At 41.0% G+C, this 26,516-nt stretch overlaps 1 protein-coding gene across 1 annotated transcript in view; it reads right to left on the minus strand.

The window, feature by feature from the left end:
- Window positions 1-6,285: 6,285 nt before the first annotated feature.
- ZNF831 (zinc finger protein 831) overlaps window positions 6,286-26,516 on the minus strand; it is a 112,976-nt gene continuing 92,745 nt past the window's right edge. The window contains exons 5-6 of the mRNA XM_003277514.2: window positions 12,251-12,411; window positions 6,286-11,496 (exon numbers count right to left, since the gene is read on the minus strand). Coding sequence (XP_003277562.2) covers window positions 10,651-11,496; window positions 12,251-12,411 — 1,007 coding nt within the window. The 3' untranslated portion in view covers window positions 6,286-10,650. The remainder of the gene's footprint in view (window positions 11,497-12,250; window positions 12,412-26,516) is intronic.

Genomic DNA, 26,516 nt, shown 5'->3' on the forward strand with positions numbered 1-26,516 from the left:
AAAGGAAGGAGGAAAGGAAGGAAGGAAAAGAGGGAGGCAGGGAGAAAGGAAGGAAAGGAAGGAAAGGAAGGAAGGAAGGAAGGAAGGAAGGAAGGAAGGAAGGAAGGAAGGCAGGCAGGCAGGCAGGCAGGCAGGCAGGCAGGCCAGTCCTCAATGGAGCCTCACAGTAGTGAATGCTGTGATAAGCCACCCAGAGCCCCTTTAGTGAAAGATTGTCAGCAAGCAGCCTTCAGCAATCTGTCCATTCAGAGATTGCTTCAGTTGCAGAGAGCTGCCTCCCCCAAGGTCACAACTTTCTCAGGTAGCCCCAGGCAGCCCACATCCAGTGACTGATGAATGCAGGAGTCTAAAGTCCTGGTCTAGCCAACTTTAAAGGCCCATTCTAGCTGCAGAGCATCCCATGGGTTAGCCAAGGCTGCTGTTGCCTGTATCCACTTCCTCCTCCTCTACACAGATGTGGATGTCCATGGTAACTCCCTAATAAACCCCTGGCACCCCGAGCTCCATTTCAGAGCCTACTTCCCAGAGAACTCAACCTGAAATATTCATAATCTCTAGTAATCTAAGGCCCTCTCCTTGCAAATGGGTGGCCCCCAAACCTTAGGATAAACCAATCGCAGAGAACTCAGGCTCCCAGTGAGAAAAACACCAAGTGATATTCCCAGCTGCACTTCTAAGTTGAGCCAAAACAGTTTTTGCAAAAACCTCAGAAAAAAATGGCCTTTCTAGAGCCACTGTTGGAATCAGTAATGAGACATCTAGAAGTTTCTTTCACATGATTGAAAGTAATTTTAAGAGTAGAAAAAGTCACAGAAAGTGTAGCCTGGTGCCTGGCAACATACTAAATATCCAATAAATGTTTGTTGCAACAATGAAAGCTTCTTTTTTCTTATTCTCTGTTTCTCCCCTAAGAATTTAAAACTAGAAGAAGATTATAAGACTAACACATTCAGCCCCATGCAGTTATTTTCTCCAAATCACTTGTTTTTAGCACAAAAGGGATAACTACTTGTGACGTATTTTTCCATTATTTTCTTTGTGCAGGAGGTTTTTAAATTAATTTATTCTCTTTCTGCATCAGGTTGTCTTATAATTGAAGATGTGAAGTGTTTGTCTTCCAAAGGCTTTCTGGTGGTGTCTTTTTTGCTGTCAACATCTTCTTTATCTATGCCTGTGATCCCTGCCAAATTGCCCACGGAACAGCAACTCAATTGCGTAAATTATGAGACCACATAGGCGCCGGGCACATCTATTCGAATCTAAATGTCTTAGGAGAGAAGTTTTCTTTTTGCAAAACAAACACAATCAAACCTTGATTAACTAGAACATTTGGGGGATGAGCAGTCTAGATAATTTGATTTTCTGGGTAATTTTCAGTTAGCCAAAAAGTCATCAAAATTTTCAAACCCTGATGCAGAAAATCTTGATAAAAATGTTCTTCTTTCCACTTCTAGCAAAGACGGTAGAGCATAATGGAAAATTCTGGAAGCAGAAAGTGGTGGTGTCATGGCAAAAATGTTGGAGTTTAGTGGTGAAGTCCTGGTGTCAGTCACCACTTTGCCTCTGACTCAAGCTTGGGCAAAACCCCCTGGTCCTTGATATCCCCTAAAAGGAAGAAGGTGCAAACAAGCGCTCTCCATTTTCTCCATTTGACGCCCAGCATTGATGTTCATTCTTTTTCATTCCAGTTGGCTATAGAAGTTTGCAGAGCATTTGGGTTGCATCTACTTTCACAGCAAAACCCTATCCTTCCCTATGTAAATATTTCCTTAGTGTCTACTCAGTGTTCAGGTGTGCTTGGGGATGGTAAAGCAACAAACAGCATCTATTCCCATAGACGTGTCATCCTTTCTCCTGGCTCTTTCTCCTCGAGGCAGAATGGAGCAGGGCAGGGCGATGATTTTGGGGTTTAATTAAATTTCCACCAATTAGTGTCCTGCTGTGTGTAGGCTCTAGAAACACGTCCTAATGCAGCTGTGAAGAAATACCGGACTATGGGCCCTGGACTCTGCCTCTGGTCCTGCCAGGATACGTCTTTCTCTCCACTCCAGTTTCATCAGCAGCATGAGGGCTGAGCTGTTTCTGGGGCCGGCACTACACTGTCACCCTAACTCCCGAGACCAGAGCTTCTCAACCTCAGCACCACTGGCACTATAGACTGGATACATCTTTGTTACGGGAACTGCCTTGTGTTATGCACTGCAGGATGTTGAGCAGAATCCCTGCCCTCTGCATACAGATGCCTGGGAAATAAAATTGCCCCCTCTGAGAAACACTGCCTTAAAGCATGATATCTTAATCTTTCTTGAGAAAAAGAATTTGGGAATGACATCAGGCATCAAATATTTGATGGTTCCTCCCAAGGAAGTTAGGTCTAAAATAGTGTCGACCTGGGTTTCTTTGCTATGTGGGATCGAAGATGCATTCATTTCCTTTCTGCTGAGGTGCCTGGAAATTACCTTTTAGCAAAAGTAGTCCCAAGTTACCATGTTCAGGTAGAGAAGACACTGACATGGATTGAAGCTACCAGGAGGATAATAAAAACTATAAGCACAAGACTAGTGGAAAGCATCTTTCAAGCTTCTGTGCTCCACGTAAGGAGAAATGAGGCTGCTGGCATGAAACAGAGGAGGAGCCGCATCTTAAGGCACAGAATGATTTCTTCTACTCTACTGAGGACAATTTTTAAACATTTTATTTGCATTGTTTTGAATTAGGGTAAAGATACACTTTCTAACATTCCCTTCACATTCTTCACCCTTAGCACCATCTGATATTATGTAGTTTACATATGTGTCTGCCTGACTCCTGAAATGACACTTCCTCCCCCGCCCCCAAATAAAAGCTCCATGGATCCTGTATGTCTTTTTCACTCCTATATCCTCATGTGCCTGCTACAGACTTAAGCACTCAACAAATATTGGCTGAACTAACAAGATGTAATAGTTGCTAAATTCAGAAATGGATGAATAATGCCATTGTTCATCTCTGATAATGAGATGGATCTTCATAAAGAAAGGGGTTGCGGCCAGGTGTGGTGGTTCACGCCTGTAATCCCAGCACCTTGGGAGGCTGAGGTGGATGCATCACTTCAGGTCAGGAGTTCAAGACCAGGCCGGCCAAAACATTATGTGATTATTCCTTTGAGACCAAAATCCTTTGATTTGAAATGTCAATTATTTAACTGTACAGTTTGACCAAAGAAACTTATCCAAGAAACACACAATTCTATTTGTGGTCATCAGTTCTATTGTCTTGGAGAAAAAATGGAGACAGAGCTCTGCTTCACAGGAGCTAGAATAACTAGGGAACCTAACAGCAAATATACCGTTTAGGTTAGCTTGATGTTTCCCCAAGTGCACTGGGTACACCACTGGTAATATGAAGATGATATTTAACTGGCACATGAACAATTTTTAATAGTTTTACTACATTTTAATGCATATTCGAAAATAACTAGAAAATTCAACAAGTTTTCATAGACATTATTGCTTAGAGCAATAATTGCTTCTTTAACAGAAATAACTTAAATAAAAGTATTAAGTAAATAACATACCCACATGTGGCATCTTGATACATATGGCAAAAAGCATTAAGATGGTTCTCAAATGACTGAAGTTTGGAACAAATAGATTAATTATAATAACGGCGATTACAGTTTGATGAGTTTGGAAAAAAAGCTATTAAGAGCCACCAATTAGTATATCTGTTCCTTCCATATCCTCAATCCCACTTTTCCCTCCAATGAATTGTGCCCCACTGACTTTAAGTGCTTGAAGAGGTATGTAAATAGACTAATAATATTGTGTTGGGCTGTAAGTCTACCTATTCCTGCAAGGAGTACATAAATCACCTTCATAAGTAGCTATGATTTTGGTTTAAGGACATGGTGAAACCCATCTCTACTGAAAATACAAAAATTAGCCCAGTGTGGTGGCATGCACCTGTAATCTCAGCTACTCGGGAGGTTGAGGCAGAAGAATTGCTTGAACCGGGGAGGTGGAGGTTGCAGTGAGCCGAGATCGCACCACTGCACTCCAGCCTGGGGCAACAGAGTGAGACTCCATCTCAACAACAACAACAAAAAAAAAAAAAAAAAAAAAAAAAGAAAGGAAGGGGTTGGGCTATATTATTTATCTTAGACTCTTTCTTTCTTCCCTGTTTACTCTCGGTGAGCCATTTTCATTTGTTCACTCAGCAAAAGTGCACTAATGCCTGCTATGAGCCAGGCACTCTTCCAGCAGCTAAGAAAACCAAGATAAAGACACCATGGGCTCTGCCTCCAAGGAGCTCCCTTTTGGGCCATATACATAGCCATCTCATTTCCTAACTCATCGGCCCTAGTCCACCCAGAGGACTTTTGAGGAAGTTTTCAATATGTTCTGTGTGTGTGTGTGTGTGTGTGTGTGTGTGTGTGTGTGTGTGTGTAAGGAGGGTTCCTTCAGGCAAATATGTCCAAATAGACTATTCGCATTTGTGGTTTACACATCACGTAGAAAAAGCAAGGCTAGATATCTGGCCTTTCATGTAGGATGGAGCCAAGAGGCCTCAATCCTGCTGCGTTATACCCCATTGCACGCGATATACGCACAGAAGGCAACCAGATCTCTGTGGCCACAGACGGAACTGGGCCACTTTTTCCCAGGTGCTGCAGGTACAAAACCTCTCATTCCCAATAGGAATGAGATATTCATTCACTCATACCTTACACGGAAAAATAATTCACCTATTTCTGGGCTGAAATAGCCATGGACTAATCCCAAGATGCTCAATGGTAGAGGCTGTTGAATTTGCCTCTGGCAGAAACTGAAGGAAACTGAAGGCAGACTGTGTCTGTCACCGCTGGAAACAAAGGTCCTAGACGCCACTGAGCAATTCTTTCTGCATACACCACTCAAAGATCAACAAGCTGACACTAAGGAGACTTGAAAGTTGCTCTCTGTGGTTCTTAGTACAGCCAAATCCATTTCCCTCACATTTAGAAGTATGGAGGCAGTTATTTCAGCAGAACTTACGTCAGTGCTTCTGGTTGGGCATGAATTCCTAACTATGCATTCCTATACATCATTCTGCACTCACTGACTAATCAGCCAACACTCAAAACATCAAAACAAACAAAAAAACATATTTATGCCACAAAACATTATGTGATTTTTCCTTTGAGACCAAAATCCTTTGATTTGAAATGTCAATTATTTAACTGTACAGTTTGACCAAAGAAACTTATCCAAGAAACACACAATTCTATTTGTGGTCATCAGTTCTATTGTCTTGGAGAAAAAATGGAGACAGAGCTCTGCTTCACAGGAGCTAGAATAACTAGGGAACCTAACAGCAAATATACCGTTTAGGTTAGCTTGATGTTTCCCCAAGTGCACTGGGTACACCACTGGTAATATGAAGATGATATTTAACTGACACATGAACAATTTTTAACAGTTTTACTACATTTTAATGCATATTCGAAAATAACTAGAAAATTCAACAAGTTTTCATAGACATTATTGCTTACAGCAATAATTGCTTCTTTAACAGAAATAACTTAAATAAAAGTATTAAGTAAATAACATACCCACATGTGGCATCTTGATACATATGGCAAAAAGCATTAAGATGGTTCTCAAATGACTGAAGTTTGGAACAAATAGATTAATTATAATAATGGTGATTACAGTTTGATGAGTTTGGAAAAAAAGCTATTAAGAGCCATCAATTAGTATATCTGTTCCTTCCATATCCTCAATCCCACTTTTCCCTCCAATGAATTGTGCCCCACTGACTTCAAGTGTCTTCAAGAGGTATGTAAATAGGCTAATAATATTGTGTTGGGCTGTAAAAGTAAGTCTACTTATTCTTGCAAGGAGTACATAAATCACCTTCATAAGAAGCTATGATTTTGATTTAAGGATGTTTTCTCTGTTAATGAATAATGCTAAATGTCCAGAAAACATCGAATCCAAGGGAAAAAGATTCTGGATTATTGCACTGTGGTTCATGCCTTCCTGTGGCTTCAAAGTTTCACTACATTTAAGAATCTAAAACCAGATTCCTAAGTTACAGACTATAAAATATGGTAGATAATGACAAACAAGCTATGTGTGAAAAGGAAGCACCACAAGAAAGTGAGATCATTTGACATGACCTAATCCCTTTGTTGCGTGGAATGGGATACCAATATGGCCAATGAGGCATTGGGTCAATGATTAGGAATAATCAGATGTCCAATTCATAAAGGATATGATTTGCAGGGGTTTTGGTTAAAATGTTAACAAATCACATGAGACATTTGCATTTTAAGTTTTATTTTTATCAAAACAAAATAATTTAACCATATAAAGAAATTTCAACAAACAACCAAGAAGCCAATCATTTCCCTGATTGTGAACAACCAATTGAGTAGTAAATCCTGAACAGTTGACCGCATATACAAGACATTCCGTCATCCTCTAGTGCTCCAAGTGGCAGAGGCTGATGTTTTTCCCTGGTTCCTATTCTTCCAATGGTGAAGTAATGTGCTCAACTGTTCCTATACTTCTTCAGACCAAATTATGTATATTCCTACATAAGTGCAAAGCATGGATGAAAAGAATCATACAGGGTAGAAATCTAGCACATAAGATTTTCCAGGTTCTGACCCTTATATTTAATGGGTTCTGAAAAATAAGGACAAGAAATTGTGCTTAAGTATTGAGAAATGTAGTGTTTCAAAAGCCAAAGTGCCTCCCTGCATGAACGATGGGAATAACGACTGAAGTGAGGAAAAATACACAAGCCCAGCTTGCTGCAGTAGTAGAAATATGATCACCCATAGAGCCAGGCAGGTCATGTTCTCCTCACCATATTAAATTATGTCTGGGGAGTTGAGCAGCAGCACATTCCGATAATGATGACAGTTTCCATAACTATAAAGATCTGCTGCACCAGGCAAATTTTGTGCAAAATGCAAATTTCTGTGCTGGGGAAAAAAATGAATAATGTGATCATTCTAAGTAATGAATGTAAATGCAAGGAAATGCTTTTTGGCATGAGACTGCAAATTGTTTATCTTTCATGCCAAGAACTGTGGTCACAGTGCACTTCTGCAGGTTCCTCTTCCGGTCTCAGCTTTAGAAGAGTGATTTCAGGAAGAAAAAGTCTGACTTGCCCTAGGTTACCCACCATGCTATTGGCAGTGTTTCCATTAAAATTCAGAGACACCCTCCTCCATCTTTTTTTTAATCACTTGGCAAATGAACCATAGGTTCTCCTGGTTACTGTGAGATGTGAACCAAAGGGGTTATTAGCTTTGTCTCAAATCTCAAGGGTTAAGCCTGACAGGAGAGATGAGCTGTTTTTCAATGTGTTTTACAAGAAGGAGGATTCCAGTTGTCCACCAAAAATCACATGACTTTGAGTCACTTAACAATGTAGGTTGCCAAGGAGGGAAGGATTGAAACCTCTTCCCTCCATACATCTTTAACGACAAGATCTAGCTGGGTGTAGGTACAGGTGGAGAGAGAAACCTGGTGAGTCCTGAACATCATGGGGAAACGTCACTTTTGAGATTGGCAAAAAAAAATTCAGTGCCCTTTCCTTAGTTCATGACAGCATCCCTCTAACTATTCTCTGTGGAAGAAACTGAGGCATCAGTTGGTTAAGACCCTTACCTAAAGATATAATAAAATTAACACTGGGAAAATTAGCACTGGGGAAAGAAGGAAATCCCTGATCTTTAAACTCTGGTTTGCTTTGTTCTAAAATAAATTTGTTTTTCCTTAACCATCATGCAGAACACACTTGCAGAGTATAAAACTGTGGTAGTTATCAATTGATAATACTGACATTTTACTTTTAGTTACCCAAACTGGGTTCTAGGTTGTTGATGTTACCCTTAAAATGTATTCTTATAATTGTATTTCACTTTAAGAAAACCCATAGGAAAATTAAGATTTATAAAATCAGAGATTGTTCATTGCTTTATAAAAAGATTCTTCATTTAAAAAAAAAACTTTACCTTAGGATGCTTCCTAAGAGCCAGCTCCCTTAGGGTCATTCAAAATACATTTTTAATTTAAAAAAAAAATCCATTGACATACAGCTTTTTCACAAACTCATGTTGATATAAAGTAAGGTACACTTGTAAACATTGCCAGCCACTAGGCAAAGACCAGGGAAGCAAGGTGGTTTGGCTACCTGCTTTACCTTTGTAAGAGACACAGGGAGTTAGAGATGAAATCAGTATTCCGCCATATTTGACCTAGGTTGGGATGTGACAGCTGGCAACGGTGGCTCCTAGAGGGACAGAGCTTCCACCATTATCCTGAAGTTGGTGCTGTTTGGAGCTATGACTTACTGATTTATAGCCGGTAATCCCATTGATTCCACAGTAGCCACCCAGAAAGGAGCGGTCTGGAAGACAGTTTTTTTCCCCTGACCAGTGCCTCCTAAGACAAAGGAGCCAGTTCAGCCTACAGATAGGTTTTCTCCATTCCTACTGGAGAGTTCTGGTTTTGCTTTTAATTTTTTGAACTATGAGCCACATGTATAGGCTGGATGATTGCACCCTAAAATCTGGAACTCTGGGGAAAAAATTAGATGGAGCTTCTTCAGGCTCAGGTTCTTCACAGCAATAACTGGTGGAAGGTGTTTGTGTTTCAGCTCCTCACTGTCCCCACCCAAGCTTCTTGCATTCAAGGCCTCCGTGGCAATGGTTCCCCATGGGGAATATCTTCAAGCCATTGAGTCCATGCATTTTAAGGAGAGAGCAGCTTCTCTATCAACCATTCTCAGAAAAATTGGAACCTGGAGATACATTCATCTTGTCCAACTCTTACTCTCACTTAGGGAAACTAAGGTACAGAGAGACTCTTAACCAAGATTTCCCAGCTAAAGTCAGGACTTCAATCTCCATCCAAGGCTCAGACCATTTGCCTACACTGCCTCTCTCATTACAGTGGCATGAATCATTCGAAAAGGGAGATAATCACCACATCGCTTTTGTTGGGTTTAAAAAGTACACTGAGTGAACGTCCAACATCCTTTTTACCTCCCTTCTTATGTTTTTCTTGGCTGGGCCTGAAATCCTTGGATATTTATGAGTGCATATGAAATGGTCACAAATATATGCTAAGTAACCAGGGAAGCTGGTCTGGCATTGAAGTTTTCTATGAAAAACACCAAAATTGGAAAATTCACATGAAGATACTTGAAATTTGACCATACGTAGTCACAGGCACAGACTGACTAAAGTGTATTCATATGTGTGAGATGCTCTGCATTGCTGCTGTGTCTCCGAAGTACAAGATGTCATATGAACATCATTAAATCAAAGTTAAACCAAAAGAGCTCGGCTACAAATTTCAAATTGTACAAAATCATCCCAAAAGCAAGTATAAAATTTTATAGAAATGCAGCAATGTAAACCTCTTTAAGTTTCTCCTCTCCCATGGAAGGAGGGGGAGAGGAAGGCAGTGGATCTGAGGATTTGCCCCCTGGGCTGGCTGACGTAGATCTGCTGTTTTCTTCTGCACAGGGGCGCACCGGCTTGGAATATTGGGGAATTTTATCTGTGCAGTTCTGACGTGCACAATACAGAGGCTGATTTAATTTGACAGCAAAGTAACACTAAGCCCCGAAAATAAAACTACTGAGATGTAAAACAGCATCAAAACTCCAATTAGTTTTGTATCCTTGAAGCTTCTGAAGGAAATCTAAAGGCTCCCATCACGATGAGCAGGCATCAGTTTAAGCTGTACAGATTACTAAAATGTAACCCTCTAATTGAAATTGCTCAGAGCACAATATGACAAAAAGAATCAGAGGAAAATAAGCGAATTTTTCCTTCTCAAAAAATGACTCATTACAGAGAGTTCTATTAACTTTTAACACAATGTTCCTTTGCAAGAACATAGAAAAACCAACAGTCTCAGAGACCTCCACAGCAAAGGCACCAGGCACAAGAGCATGTACTTGCATCATCTGACCATAAATAAGCATTGACCATTTGTGCAACATTTAAAAGTAATCAGCATTTCACCAGATCATAGGCATTCTGAAATGTATTTACAACTCCACTGAGGACGTGAATTACTCTGAACAAGCTTCAGTTTTTTAATGCATCTGAATTTTGTCTCCAAAATGAACAGAAGTATCTCTGTGCCCAGTTCACACCCCCGTCTCCTTGTCAAGCTACTCCAATTATCCCAAGTATGCTCTCCATCTTGGAAGCAAACCCTCAGTTTACTAATGGAGAAAGCCAGTTGCCTCGACTGTGTGGGGTCCACTTGTGGAGAAATGTGTTGATTGTGGCTTTCTTGGTTAGTGCCATTTGATTGCAGAGAGGCAGTGGGGGACAGGTGCAGAAGACGAGGCTGGGAGTCAAGGCCCAGTCACCGTGCACATTGACCATTTGCAGAGTTTGCTTCCTTGCCATCTCTGCCCTGCCTGGCACCATTTGAAGATGAGCAGAGCACTCCCAAGGGGAGCTGGGGAATGCTGCGGCTGAGTTGGGGGTCAGAAGTTGGTTGGACTTGGCTGGTAAATTACTCAAAATGGCTTTCCTAATCTGTAGGTGTTTCACAGATAGAGTTTAGTTCTTCCACCAGCCTGACAACATTTACTTGTGAAGCGTCAACAGTCTTTGACCAAAGACACCGTCTTTCTCTGGAAGCTTCATATTTCTATAACTAATCGGTCTTCATCGTCGCTGCTGGTGTCACTGAACTCTACTCGAGTTTGCTTTCTCATTCCTTCCAGACTCCTCTTCTTGAGGGATTCAGAAGGGGCTTCAGGAATTTCTATGGGCTGCTCTGGCTTAGAAGGAACCACAGAATTTTTCCGAGTGATTAATTCAGATACCTGACATTTCCTACCATCACCTCCTAAAGAGGGACAGGGGACGGTCATTTCCCCACACCCATACTGGCCTCTGGAAGGAAAAAACGTCTTGTGTCTCCCTTCCTTGTGGTGTGAACTAGCTGAACTTGGTCCTGAAGCTTGTATTTCAAGATGAGTTTTTTCAGTTGACCCCAGTGGAACCGAATCTGAAATTCTTTGTCCAGATGAAGGTCTCCCTGGCAAGAGGGTCTGTGCTCTGCCCTCTTCTGTGGCTTTGCTGTCTGGGGAGCCTGATGTCAGAGTCCTCCCTGCAGTCTGGCTGTGGTCCTGTGGTTCAGCTCTGTGAACTTCCTGGGCTATGTGATCTGTTCTCGCTGGCAGAGAAATACAAACGACAGCCACAGAGGTAGCAATGTCATGGCGGGGAAAAGTTCCTTTGGACCCAAAGGAAGAAGGCCTTTGAGCATCTGAGAAAATGCATGGTTTGGGATCTGTTGAGACTGGATCCTGGGAGGCCAGCAGCTGAGTCTCCAGCAACCCAAGGTCAAGACCTTTGCCAGGGGGTAGAGGCGCATCATTAACCACTGCCAGGCAGGTGTCAGATTGCAGAGATAATCCTGATGTGGCAGCAGTGCTGTGAGTAGTACAGTCACCGTGCTCACCAGCAGATGGAGAAATATCCTGCAACAAAGTGCAAAGAAAAAAAATGGGGGGGGGGGGGGGGTTAATTGGTACAAAGAAAAATGTGGTCAGAAACGTGGTCCTCGATGAAAACAGGTCTTGAGGTCTTAATGATTCTTTACCAAGCGTGAACTTCAATATGACGCCCTCTATAAGTTTCCATTAATAACTAATTGGTGCATTAACTCGAATAAAGCTCCTGATTGATACAAAATAGGTTGCTGAGATCCTGTGCTTTTATCTGGCTTTGTGAAAAACAAAACCGCTCAATTATCTAACCAGTTCTCAGCTTCCTTTTTTAAGTGACTACCGCTCATGAAGCGGATGCACTATTTTATAGGACTGTGTATTGAAGGGTTTTGTTTTTTTTTTTTCTAGATGAGTGTTTTTCCAAGTGTGGTCTGGATACGTATTTTAGCGGTTTTCAACACGCAGCCCCACAATCTGTCTGGGGGGGATTCATGTTGCAGTGGCATCTGTCAGCCATCTCTCTATTCAGGTGTGCAGTAATAACATACTTGGGTTTTTTTAAAGAAATCATCAGAAATCATCCCAATGTTTGCACTACCAAAGCTGCTCATTCGATACAGAATGTTTTGAGTTATTTGTTTGTCTTAAAGGGCTTTCTGTGCTGCGAATCTTCATAAGGTGATCCGAGCAAGTTCTGCCACACTGAACAAGAGCAGCAAGAACAAGCAGGGCTCTAAATCTAGACCAGGAATAGGTAGAGGCAGCTCAAAGTCATCATGCCCACCTTCACAGTTCGTTTGTCCATTTCCCTGACAGTTCTTGAACTTGTACCAAGAGAGAGGGTTCCTGAGGTTTGTCTGCAGTCACCTTCCTTCTTCTCTTCCTTCCCACAACAAGGAGGTGATTCTGAGGTGGCACGAGATGGCTCCTCTTGCAGATTCAGACCTGAAAGCGGAGAGGCACATTTACATACAACTGGAATTATAAAATTAGCAAAGAGTAATTTCCTGGGAGGTTGTCCATGACTTCATGATCACCTCTGAGCTCATTAACCCTCATCTCACAGGGTGTGTGTAAGAACTCAATTTATCTCCAACCAATTCACATTTGGTCAAATAAAATATATCCACTCTATGAAGGAAGGAAATGGCAAAACCAATTCTCAAAGTAGAAAAATCCCTGAATGATACATATCATAAAATATATCTATATTTCATGTTGCTTCTTCTCATCAGAGTTGTATTCCTGGTCATATCTGTTTAGGTGAGTTTTAGATCAGCTTGAATTCTCTGGCACGCTACCGAGTAGTCAGAATAGACGTTTCACTCGATGTACGGTGGGAACCTAGAAATAAATCATGTCTTAATTCCCACTAGAGTGCTGGGCAGCAAGGGATGAGGTTGGCTTTTGTGATGCTGTTGTTTTGTTGCAGTGGTTATTGTTGTGATTGTGGAAGGAAAGAAGGGCCCTGACAATATCCGCAAAACAGCATTTCTCGTACCTGTCTTTCCCGCATCCTTCACCCGCACTGATGACCTGGCATACCAGTCAAAAGGATCACAAAATTTCAGAGAGGGCAGGTTCCATCATGATATGAGAGCAGAGAAATATCTTAAAATGACTGTGTCACTAGAGAAGAAGCACTAGACCCACTTCTAAATTTGCTTTTATTTTGATGAAAGGTACACATGTGCAGTCTGAAAAGTCAAGCCTAACTATGTGTTAAGAAAAACAGCAACCCCTGCCAACCCATCCATCTTTTCTCATTTGGGAGTCTTTTGACTTTTATCTCCTTCATGTCTAATAACATTGTTATAGAACTACATCTTGTGGAAGTAGGAGTTGTGACTTCTCATGGGGAGAGAGGAGGGTTTCCCTCTTCTTCCAGCTCCCCTCCTCTTCAAACTTCATGACCCCCCACACGAGCACACATTCCACCTCTCTATCTTCTCAACAGTTCTCTAACCCCTATGGCCTGTTTTTGTTTAGGCGAATATTCCATGTTTATATTATTATGTTTAGGAGAATACCTGTCAGCACTGAATCTTGTAGTATACTATGATTATGTTGCCTTTCTTGCGAAAACTGCTTTCCCTGGAATTAATGATGATTTTGCTTTTTAAGAATTTTGCTAGTTTTCTATGGACTTATTTCTAAAATCACTTTCCAACCACCTCTCCAATTGTCTGTGGTTTCATTTCATTCTGTGAGACACGTTTCCTTGAAACTTTCTGATTTGCTCCAAGTGGACCACGTTTCTCTACAGCATGGCTGTGCCCCTGGGGTCTCCCTTCATCCCCACTGTGCTGATTCTCTTCACCTCTTTCCTGGTTCCTGAACCTCTACAACTTCTTTTTTCTTGGTTTACACTCCTGCTTTCCTAACACAAAACTTCTAGTAGTTTCATGAGAAAGGGTACATGAAGTATAACCCTTTAGATGTGATTGGCAGCTTGGCTGGGTATGACATTCGAAATCGGAAATCACTTGCCTTTGGGGTTGCAGACATGGCTGTATTGTGTTCTAGTTGTTGAAAAGTCTGGAGACAATACAATTTATGATTCATGATCCTTTGGATGAAATCTTTTTGTATGTCACTCTCTGGAATCCTCGAGGCTCTTCTTTATTTCTGGTGTCACCACAGCCTGGGTCTATCTTCATTCATTGTCTGGGCACTCAATCAATTCTTTCAATCTGAATCATGTCCTCAGGTTTTAGAAAAATGTGGTTCTGTTTTTCTTTATTCCCTTTTCCTTCCTCATGTACAATGCATTGTTTTGAAATATATACACATTGTAGGTTGGCTAAATTAGCTTATTATTAATAACATATGTATTAGCCCATAGGTTTATCTTTTTTTGGCAAGAACACTTATACTCTCAGCAATTTTTAAGAATATAAAACATTGTTATTAACTATAGTTACCATGTTGTACAATATAACTCTTGAACTTACCTGTTATTTCTGATTGTTTTTCCCTTCTGTTTTGTCTTCTCTCTTTCTAGAACTGCCCTTATTGGGTTATTGGATTTCCTGGTATAATCTTCTATTTTTCTTATCTTTTCACTCTGATGTTCTATTTCTTGGTCTTTTTGTTTCACTTTCGGGGGAATTTCCTCAACTTTATATTCCAGTGAGTTTCTATTTCTGCTATTATGCTTTTAATTTCTAAGAGTTCTTTCCCATGTTCTTTTTTTATAGCATCCTGTTCTTACTTCATGGCTCTAACATCCTCTCTTTTACCCCCGGCAATGTTAATAATGGGTTGTTGTTGTTGTCGTTGTTGAAGTTTGTCTCCCACTACATAGTCTCTCTTCCAAGTTCCTTTGTTTCCATTGGTTTGTTTTTATTTCTCTCTTTAGGTTAGTGGCTTTCCTGAGAAATACAGCAATCTTAGCTGCTTATGTTTAGGAAATGGGCACAAAAAAGCTGACTTGGTGTTCTTTACAAGTGCAATCGGTCAACCATGGGCCCTACTGTTAGGTTACGTGGTCGCCCTGTTTAAGTGGGAACCCTGAAGTAGCTATCTGCAGGTCTCCACGTGTAGTGGTCAGCTTCTACAAGAAGAGTCCTCGGGTCTCCTGACTGGAAAATAGAAGCCAGGCTGCCGGCATTCTGGAGTCAAAATTAGAGAAGAGATTCTGGGGGCTCATATGCAGTATTCACATTTGCTCAAACCCCATTTTCAATCTAGTCCCCTCACTCCCCTGCTGCACTAATTATGCCAAGTGTCCCCCAGCATTTTGTATGCTGTCCAGAGACTAAACCCCTAGTCTTCTCCAAGGGTAAGGGAAGTTACCAAGCTCTGAGAAGTAGAAACGGGGTAGGAATGAAGTCTGATTGCTTCTTTGTCTTTCAATCAATCTTGTTTTCAGCCACACCTGGTACCATGAATGTCTGAGTTGTGGGGAGTCTTCCCACTGTTAAATCAGGATTCCATTCCTTGGGGTCAGCTACATCAGTTCCCATTCAGACTCTGCACTCCAGTTTTCAAACTGGTGGCATCATTTCTTCTCCAAGTCGTTTCTCCTTGTGAGCTTATACATTACAAACACCTTTAATTACTAACCTCTTGTGGGTTGTTAGAGAAAAGTTGAGGTAAATAAATGTGTTCCATCCTCCATCTTAAACCAAAAGAACAGTTCCACTTCTTATATCTCAAGGGGTAAGTTACTAGATTACCAAGTGTGCTAATCCTGAACAAATCAACTTGGAAAATCCGTAGAGAAGTGCACAGTTTGGGAAAGATAGCAATGCTTTTTTCTTCCACAAAATCTTTTCTTGACCCTCCCGTGTACTCAGGTAATCTAATGGCACAGAACTAGGCTTTTGGTACTCCATTCACCTGTTCAACAACCACATCCTGGGCCCCTTCAATGACCCAGGCACCATGCTCCACCTTGAAGAGTCTGAAAAGAACAAAACAAAGGTGGCGCTGGCCCTCAAGAGCTTCTACTGTAACGGGGAAAGAGAAGCAAAGACAAGGAAGCAGACGCCTATTGTAATGGGGTCGCAAAGGAAATAAATCGAGGACGGGGATATTACCGAGAGTGAAAATGAGAGTATTACAGGCAGTAACGATTAACAGGAGGCTATTCCAGACACTAATGAGAAATGGAGAGGAGCATACTACAGCGTCACGATAAGCAGGGGATAGTAAAGAGAGTAACGAGGTGGCTTAATCCAAAGAGTGGCTGGGGACGACTGTTTTATATAGCCAAGGAAGACTTCTCAGAAAGGCGACATCAGAAATGAGACCTTCAGAGTGAGAAAGAACAAGTCCACAAAGGATGTTCTAGACAAAAGAAGGAACAATACAGAGACCTTAAAGGGGAAAGCGGCTTGGGGGAGCAAGAGACCCATGGGGGGCCAATGTGGAAGGACAGTCGTGAATGAAGGGGCAGGGGCAAGATGATGGCAGGGAAGTCAACAGGGACTCAGATCTTGTGGGGTACAAGTGACTGTGGCAAGAAGTTTAAATTTTGAAGCCAAACTTGGGAGAGAGGTGAGTAGAGGTGGGAAAAACAGTTACAAGCTTACTAGGATAATCTAGGAGCCAGATGAGATGGCTTGACTAGCGCACCAGAAGTAGAAAGGGAAAAAAGGGGTGGATTCAAGATACGTTTTCATTCTCACCCATTAAAAATTACCAAAAATTAATGGTGATGATATGCATTTCCTTAGCCTCATCGTTCACCAAGCACAAATGCTCACTCTAAGTGAATTAAGCTCTGTCCCCCCAGTGACAAAACAACCATGCAATTCATTCAATTCAATGAAGAAGTAAAACCAATTAGTGTAGAGAAAATAATCCGATTGGCCAAATGTCTTCCCAACAGGTTGTTTTGGTTTTTAAGCTTAAGCAGAAAGGTCATGTGCACATTTGACCAATAACTTCTGACTCATCTATGAAAGTAAAGGAAGAAAATCCACTGATCTAATTTGTTTTTGACCCTACAGTCTACAGAGAAAAGTGAATTATCTTTAATAATTGTGAAAAATGCTCAAATAATGTCACTGAAGTGTGTTAAACTGATTTGGATTATTGAGGAAGGACACTAACTTGCTTTTAAATGAATGGGCCTTTTCAAAAAGTAAGTAGTTCCCTGGCCAAATTTTAAATCACAGAATGTGATTCCGTTGAGGCTTCAGCATCACACTATATGAATCACTTCCTACATCTTCAGAAACTACAAACTCCACTGTCTTAATGCAATCTTCAGAAATTCAATCGCTCTTACACAATTATGTGACTCTTATTAGAGAGACCATCTCTCATCACAGCTCTCTGTGCCGTGCTGTTCTTTCCCTGATTAAAGGCTGCGTTTTTAATAATTTCCCTCAGAAATAATTGCCAGACTACATTTAGAGGAAGAGGCCACTTAAAGTGTTACAGCAATTTTAAGTGTGGCCATCTTGAAAAGGCTACAGGAGACTGTAAAATACTTAGAAAGAAAATGAAATAAATAAACAACATGAGGAAACTTACAATATAACTGTAGACATCTTTAATGCCAAACCTTCTTCCAGCTGCCTAATGTCTAGGCCTTATTAAAATGCTATAAACGCATTGCTCAAATATCATTAACTAAAAATGTAAGTAATTTGACATATTTCTTTTAGTTTGTCCCAATACACCAAAACTCCATGAATGTGGATTCCAAACACTGAATTATTATTTAAAAAAAGGGCTAAAAATCAACCTTCTAAGCAAGCTGCAAATATAAACAAGAACATAGGAGTAATTTCCTAGGCTATTAATTGATCCATGATTAAATTGTTTAGAAGCATCCCTGGAATTAAAAGATCCACAAGGTGCTAGCAATTACTTAAAGAAAGCTGGGCAGATCTCTAAAAGTAATCACTTTGTGGACAATTATTTATTCAAATATTTTTAAGCCTGTTTTCGAGCCTATGTTACTGAGCCTAAATATTTACTGAGCACCAAGCACAACCAACAACCGTGCCAAGAATTATGCTAAACACAGGGCATTTGTTCCCTGGAAAACGAGGCAGACACACCCACATGATAATTATAGTTCAATGGGGGAGAAATTCAGTAAGCAAATAATTATATAAAAAATTCACCAAGCAAATGTAGTAAATAGCATGAAAGAAAAAGCACAAAGGTGCTAGGTGGCCATGAAATAGGACCCCAACCCAATCTATATCTATGGAAAAGAGCGAAACCATGCGCACAGTAAATCATCTGACATCGCCCCTGTCCTGGATGGCTTTCTAAGTCTGAATCATCTATTCATGTAATTATTCAACCAATTTTCTTTAAGTCTCTGTTGCATACCTGACGTTATGCTAAAGTTTCTTTGACAGTAAATTCATTTGTTTCTGCAATCCTATTACGTTTTTTGTTTATGACGCCTCTTTACGAAAAAAAAATGGCTAAAAATGATGGAAGAAAGAGGTTTTATTCCTCTCAGGCAGAGAGAATGGGAGATGTTGGAAGTCAATGCCAATCAAAAAATAATCAGAAGTCAGTGGGCGGTGAGCAGTGAGAAGCAGCCCCGACTTCAGCTGCACAGGCAGGGAGGGTTGTGGGAGAGGACCAGAAAGATGGATTTATCAAGTACAGCCTTGGGTATTTCTGCACTATCCTAATGCAATCTTTTGAAAGTTTGCCTCTAAATAATCATAAACAAATCTTTTATTTCAACAACCATTTTTCTTAGTAATTCTCATCTCTTTTCTATTTCTTCAATGAAAGGCAATCAAGATAACCACCCTTCCCTCGCAGAAATCCTGAATTCAGTGCAAAGCGGTGTTTAAAATTTTGCTTTAAAAATTCTGTCATGTCCAGACATCAAGAGTGTACCCTTAAAACACAGAGTGAAAATAGGATTATGAAATTGGAGAAGGAAAAAGGACAATAAAAAAGAAAATGCCATTTGAAAGATTGAAAGGCAAAACAGAAACTGGCTGATCTACTTTGTGTATCATTCTTTTAAAAGTTTCTTGTTGCTAAATGAAAATTGTCTATGCGGGTCTCTTCCCTGGGACATTATCGATATACCTGAAACAGCTTCTCATCTTTCCTCAAGATTTACGCCCTAGAATGAAGGAGAAATTATTCTGTTTCAGCAATTTCAGAGCACTATGACTTAATAGCTTTGGGGAAAGAATACTTCTCCATTAATTCTAATGAGAAAAGATGTCGGAAGTCCTGTCAGAGAAGGCGAGTGAAGGCACAGAGAGAGAAGAGGGCTCTGGAGAGACCCCCAGACCCATCCCTGGCCTCTTGCTGGCTCCAAATACCTCAGAAATACTTTCAGAGGAGGATTATGTGAGCCCAAGGAGGGAGACTGAGGAGGGAGAGGTGAGCTCGCCCAGGCTCGTGATGAACAAACAAAAGAAACCACAGAAGAAAACCAAAGTGAACAAAGCCAACGTCTACCTTTGTGCCAGAGATGTATTCAACCCTCTTCATACAGTATTTAGAAATTGTATCTTTTATGTGTGTGTAATTGGGTAAAGGTTTTACTTCAGAAACCATCTGTAATCGCTGTCATCTCTCCATTTCTGTTCCTGAGATGAAAGGAACATGTTTTGATCACTTTTTCCTCTCAGATACTTTCTCCAAACTCAGTGAATGGGGCTGGTTTGAAACATTTCAGTGACTTTAAAGCTTGGTCGTGTACAGAATTCAACAGTGTTCCTTCATCAAATGAAATAATGAAAACTGCCCAGGAACAGTCTTTGAAAAGTTTATCTCAAAATTGACTGAGGAAAATGCGTTTTGTGGGTTTGTTAAAAACCAGTGGTTCCGAAGCAAGGGTGATGTCTGGACAAATTTTGGGTGGTCCTGACTCGGAGTGGAGGGGATGCTCCTGGCATGCTGTGGGTGGAGACCAGCGACCCTGCTACACATCCCACACTGCAACAAAGAATGGAGTGTCACCAAATGTCAGCAGTGCCCAGGTTGAGAAACCCTAATTTAAAGCAAAGATCACAAACTCAAATGCTACAGGAGCCAGACAAATCGCTAATTCGGGTGCCTGCCTGGGGATGGCCAAACAGCAAGCCCAGGCCCCAGGGGTGGCTGACCCCTAACTCCAGCCAACTGAGACAATGAAGGCCGGAGGGTCCAGCTCACCAGATCTGTTTGTTTTTCAGGAGAAAAATCGAAATCTGTATTTCACAAGCTTTCAAACATTCATAACTAATTAGTTTTCAAAACGACAGTAGCATTGTGCTACCCAATACATCTGTGGCCTGAATTTGCTAATGAGAGGCCGGTTGGTGGTGACCTCTTGTTATTTAAGAAACTCACATGCGCCACCCACTCTGATAGCAAAGCTTCACCGTGGCTTTGTTTGCTCTCTTGCTGAAACAAAGTTTCTTTTTAAAAATACTCTTAAAAATATTGATGGGAGAGTAAATCTGTTTTTGAAAAGTAATTTGGTGATATCTTATAAGGTGAAATAAATAAGTATAAAACTATTGATCCAGCAATCGCTCTTTGGGAAATTAGGCAAGAATGTGTACTGCAGCAATAGTTGTGGTAGGAAAAACAATAGGCATCAACATAAACATCCACCAATAAAGGAAGGGATGAATAGATAAATAGTAGTACATCCAAACTAGGGGATTGTATGCCACTATTAAAACAATCTATATACATATCGGCCTAGAGTTGTGTACAAAACAGTTTAAGAAGAAAAGAATTGCCGATTACATCTGGTATGAGCCTTTGTGTAAAAAACAACAACAAAAGGTGTCTGTCTGTATTTGTATGTGAGTGGAGAAAGATGTAGAAGGATGTGTGCCAACCTAACTCTGGTGGCCTCAGGGGCAGTGTGGCTGGAAGTTGTCAGGCTTTCCTTGGATAAGTCAATGCTGCTTTCTTTTTTGCAACAAACATGATATTGCGTTATCAGTTGGAAAGAAAAATAAGAGGCACATAATCATATTGGTTCTAAAATTCAGACTCAAAATAATGAGGAAAACCCCCAAAGTGTATTATACCTGAATATGCTCAGGCAAAACTAAAAGTCAAGTCAGTCCTCTTACCAGAAGATCAGAACAGGTTGCTGAAAGACAGAGATAAATCTTCACACACCAGTAACTAAAATTTAGTTTTTCAGGCACAGAAAAACTGAGAGATTCATGAAAGTAAGAGAAAAATATATTTTTTCCACCTCTAGCCAAATCTAGAGTATTTCTGTACTATCCTATTTTTTTTGAAACTTTGCTTCTCTGAGTAATAATTTTAAATCTCTTTTTTTTTTTTCCCAGAAACCACTTTTCTCTATGGTTCTCATTCGTCTTCTCTTTCTTTGATGAAAGGCAATCAGTTGAAGAACACTTCACTTACCATTTTCTCCAAAAAAACATTTTTAGTGGGGAAAGTATGCTTAAAATCTTTTGGTAAGTCAAAACTTTAATCATGCCCAGACAAGAAGAGAATGCTCTAAAATAAAGAGAGGATAAATTGTGAGGAAGAAAGAAAACTAAATGAAGGGAAAAAATTGTTAATATTATTTGCATTCTTCAGTGCCAAAATTGAATCAGGAGAATCTACTTTATGGATCATTAATTTCAAACTTTCTTAACTCTAAATGAAAATTGTAGAGAGAAAAGTTCAGGCTTTGGGATATAATTGATGTGTTTAAGCAATTGCCTTATCATTTCTTAAGATTTACACCCTGGGGAAGGAGATGTTATCCTGTTTCAGCAATTCTGTAAGCAATATTACTTAACTAATGGCTTTAGGAAAAGAATATCTCCCTATTAATTCTGACAGGAAAAATGATGGTACAGAGCCATTAGTTCTAGTCAGAGAAACAAGGAGGGAGTGAGTAGATGAGGGAGTCCTAGAGTTCAGGCTGCCATTTTGTTTCTCCTTGGGAAAACATTTTGAGGTGATTTGTGACAGAGAGATGGGGCACAAGAAACACCAAGGGCGCCTCCTTCCACCTCCCTCCATCTACTCATGGCAGAGTAACACAAGTGCAAAGGGTAAAAAGAAGAAATAACTCCCATCTTCTTGATTTCAGAGAATTACATCACCATCCTCACATAACACTTAGCTATTCGACCTCTTCAACGTGATTAGGTAAACCTTTTACCTCGAAAAGTACCTGTCTGGGCAGTTTTCTTTGCTTTTCTATTTTTTCAATGAAAGGCAGCTGCGTTGATAACTTCAGCCTCAGAGGAATTTTCCTAAACTATGTTAGTGGGGGGAAAAAAATCCAGTTAAAATATTTCAGTCACTTAAAACCTTAGTTATGTGCTGAATTCAAAAGAAGAGATTCCAGTAAGAGGGAAAGTAAATAAGACAAGGAGAAAGAATACAGGTCTCCCTCATCCCCTGCCCTGCCTTGCCCTAGAGTTAAATACAGGTTTATTGCTGATAATTAAGAAGCTCTATTCTATGTACTTGTTGTAGTATACACATAGCTGAAGATAAAAAAAAAAAAAAAAAGGACAGAATTACAGAATGATTAGTACTGTGGTAAATGCCACAGAGGAGATGGGCTATGAATCATCCCATCTCCACACTACCAGGGCGATTCATCTGCTTTGAGAGTCTGAAGTGACCAGCCTGAGGAATCGCTAAAATGCCACCTCACAAAACCGTCTAAGGAGGGTTGACTTGGTGATGAAGCCTCAGCCCTGGTTCCTCAGAGAGATGTGGCTGAAGGACTCATCGAAAGAGCAGAAAAACACATTTATCAAAATCTAGCAACCCGTACCAGGGTATTTCTCTTTCCTAGTGCAATTTTTTGAAAGTTTGCCTCTTCTAAAATAATCATACATTTTATCTCAGAAATTACTTTTCTTAGTGGTACTCATTTCTCTTATTTCTTTGATAAAAGGTAATCAATTTAAGATTTCCCATTTAGAGATTTTTCTTTTTCTAAACAATATTTAGTGGAAAGTCATATTTAAAATCAATCGTTAATATTTGTGCCCAGACCACAAGTGTGTATCTAAAATTTAGACAGCAAAAGGATATATGAGGAGAAAAAAATATAATTAGCGAAAATACCTTCTGAAATATGTAATGCCAAAATTGAAATCAAGAGTATCTACTGTGCTCTTTTGTCCTCACACCAGCTGTAGAAACTATCTCCTAGACACACAGTAGCATCCCTATCTTCCTGTACATTTCATCAGTCTGGTTAAAATGCATTAAAAATTTACAAGCTCAGTTACACACAAACCCAAAAGCTCTCCTGAAAATACAGGTAGGACGACAACAGCAACATTTAGGAAAGAGAGGGAATAAAAAAGGAAGAGTATTTCCCTAGAAATATTTTTATTTATTTATTTATTTATTTATTTATTTATTTATTTATTTTTTGAGACAGAGTCTCGCTCTGTCACCCAGGCTGGAGTGCAGTGGCGCAACTTCGGCTCACTGCAAGCTCCACCTCCCGGGTTCACGCCATTCTCCTGCCTCAGCCTCCGGAGTAGCTGGGATTACAGGCGCCCACCACCAAGCCCGGCTAATTTTTTTGTATTTTTAGTAGAGACGGGGTTTCACCGTAGTCTCGATCTCCTGACCTCGTGATCCGCCCGCCTCGGCCTCCCAAAGATGCTGGGATTACAAGCGTGAACCACCGCGCCCGGCTAATTTTTTTGTATTTTTAGTAGAGACAGGGTTTTACCGTGTTAGCCAGGATGGTCTCGATCTCCTGACCTCGTGATCCGCCCGCCTCAGCCTCCCAAAGTGCTGGGATTACAGGCGAGAGCCACCGCGCCTGGCCCCTAGAAATAATTTTCAAACCAATCAAATCAATCAGTAAATCTCATTTCTAGATGTTTTTAAAAGAGCAGCAATTGAGGTATTATTAGAACCGCCTAGAAAGTCCATTTCTGAGGTGTAGCAAAAGCCTTTACATCTTTCCTGAAGAATTCTACTCTACCACTCACAAAAGGAGTCTCTTTGGCAATTCTAAAGCAATGTAGGAAAGGACATCTATGATCTGACAGAAAATGGGAGGTAGCCTTTAACTCTTGTCCGGAGAAGAGTGTAAACAATGTCACGCATCCAGAAAATTCCAACTGGAGAAGGGGTGGAGAAGGGGTGGAGAATGCCGCAGGAGGGGAATCTTGTAGCAGACACACAATTCCGCACAGAGGATAGACAGCAGCTGGGGGGCTGTGGGGGGTGGGTGGGGGTAGTGATCAGAAGAACAGAATAAAAAATACACAAACCTTCCCCAAGGGGAGAGAAGGTAATCTTTGGAGTCTTCCACGCTTGCACTTCCCTGAATCCTCCTCTGGGGGTGGTCTTGGGCAGGGGTGGGGGCTGGAGGAACCGGTTCACCATAGCACAGGGCTGTCTACCTGGGTATTTTCTTGAGTGAGACAAAACTGGAGAAGTAAGACTGTGCTGCCCCAGAATCTTCTCTCAATAGAAGTCACAAGGTCTGCTTAAAATGCTTACAGATGGCCGGGCGTGGTGGCTTACGCCTGTAATCCCAGCACTCTGAGAGGCCAAGGCAGGCGGATCGCCTGAGGTCAGGAGTTCAAGACCAGCCTGGCCAACATGGTGAAACGCTGTCTCTACTAAAAATACAAAAACTAGCCAGGTGTGGTGGTGCACACCTGTAATCCCAGCTACTCGGGAGGCTGAGGCAGGAGAATCGCTTGAACCCAGGAGGAAGAGGTTGCAGTGAGCCAAGGTCACGCCACTTCACTCCAGCCTGGGCAACAGAGCGAGACTCCATCCCAAAAAAAAAAAAAAAAAAAAAAAAATGCTTACAGAAAGAAAGAATGACTAAATCAAGGATGTAAAATGAAAGTCAAATAAGAAAAGATGAAAGAAGGGGGGAAACGTGAACCATAAGCAGTTGTCATCAAAAATGTATTCGAGAAATCTTCTTGGCTTATCTTTTAAAATATGTTATGACTAAATTCAAATCACAAAAGAATACACAGCTTAAATGATCATGCAGTAAACTAACATAATGGTTTTGAAATCAAGTAGTTTACACTGTTTCTGTGAACACTGACAGAAAAATAATGAGAAAATTACATGAACATCCAACAAAACCTGAGGGCTGGAAGCGCTGGGAGTGGGTTTGGTTTGGTTTTCTCACTCAGGCCATCATAAAAATTTATTAAAAAAAAAAAAAAGTCAATGTGGAGAAAGGGGAAGAAAAATGGGAAGTGGGCCTGTACCCCAAAGGATGCTGGGTAAGGGGAGCAAAAGAAAAATAATTGTCATATCCACATGCTTTCTATCACTTCATGGAGTCTTCAGCTTCTCTATGCAAAAGCAACCTTCGAAACTTCTATTTGGGGAAATGTATTCGTCCATTTTACCTCCGATATTCCGATATTTCTCTCACAGAGAGGAAAACAATGCTGCCGTTTTCCTTGCTGAACCTCTTGCGGCCCTGCATCTGCTGTGTGTGACTGTCAAGTGTGCTTCATGATTATGAAACTTATGTCAGGGAAAAGAAATCCATACCCAGGCTCTAATAGATACAACGGGGAGAGGACGAGAGGAGATGAAATAGCATGAGGTGGATAATAAAATTTAAAATAGTTTTAGCGTAGAAATGTACCCTGTATATAAGATCTCGTCTCGGTGCTCATTATAGCTTCTGGGTGTATTTTCTAAGCCAGAAGGGTACAGCTTTGATGCTGTCTCCCTCACGAATTTCAAAGAGAAAAGCAAGTTAACCCTTCTTCTTCCACGTATTAGCTTTGAAAACAATGAAAGCAAATGTGGCCTTTCCTTTGTGGCGAAGTCAAGGTTGAACAATCTAGGCGACTGGCTGCTCCTCTCCTCTGGTCAGGGTGTTTGGCTAAAGTGCCCCAGGTCTTGAAAAGGCCAGGCCTTACCTAAGCCAAGCAGCCCCGGGTGGAGGGGTGGGCAGAGAACACATGAGAAGCAGAGAGGAAAAGAGGAAAAGAGAGAAATCAAGATGCGCTGATTCCAGAGCAAACTGGGGGGTCAGGACACTTCCCAGCTCTTCAGAGGCAACCAGTTTAGTGTTTGAAAAATGGAAGGCCCAGAAATCAACCCAGCTGTGAGAAGGGCCCCAGGCTGACTGAGCAGGGATGAACAGGAATACCCAAACTGATCAGGATTAAGAAGAAAAATTCAGATTTGGGAAATTTTCAAGCAGATGAAGGCCCCCAGAGAGGAATATGCCAGAAAGGATGAGGGTCCGAGGCCTCTCCCACTTTGCCTTAGGGAAGGGTTGGCAGATAAAATACGGATGCCTGGTTCCATATGAATTTCAGGTGAACAACAAATCATTTTTAGCATAAGTATGTCTTATACTTATGCAATGTTCAGGGCATACTTATGCTAAAAAATATTACGTATTCTGGGAGTTCTGTATTTTTATTTGCAAAATCTGGCCATCCAACTTTAGGGAGGTGGAAGAGGAAGCAGGGCAGGGACTGGCCGCGCTTAGACAAATCAGTCAGAAGACGTCAGGCCTGGCAGTCACCACTTCCTCCCAGCTCCGGGCACTATAGCACTACAAGCTGTACATCCAAGGATGGCTGCGGGCTGTGGTTTGGGATGAGCATTTATCATCAATAAAGACATCTTCATGGGGGGAGCAC

This window comes from Nomascus leucogenys, chromosome 13, assembly GCF_006542625.1.
Source record: "Nomascus leucogenys isolate Asia chromosome 13, Asia_NLE_v1, whole genome shotgun sequence".
Classification (NCBI taxonomy): domain Eukaryota; kingdom Metazoa; phylum Chordata; class Mammalia; order Primates; family Hylobatidae; genus Nomascus; species Nomascus leucogenys.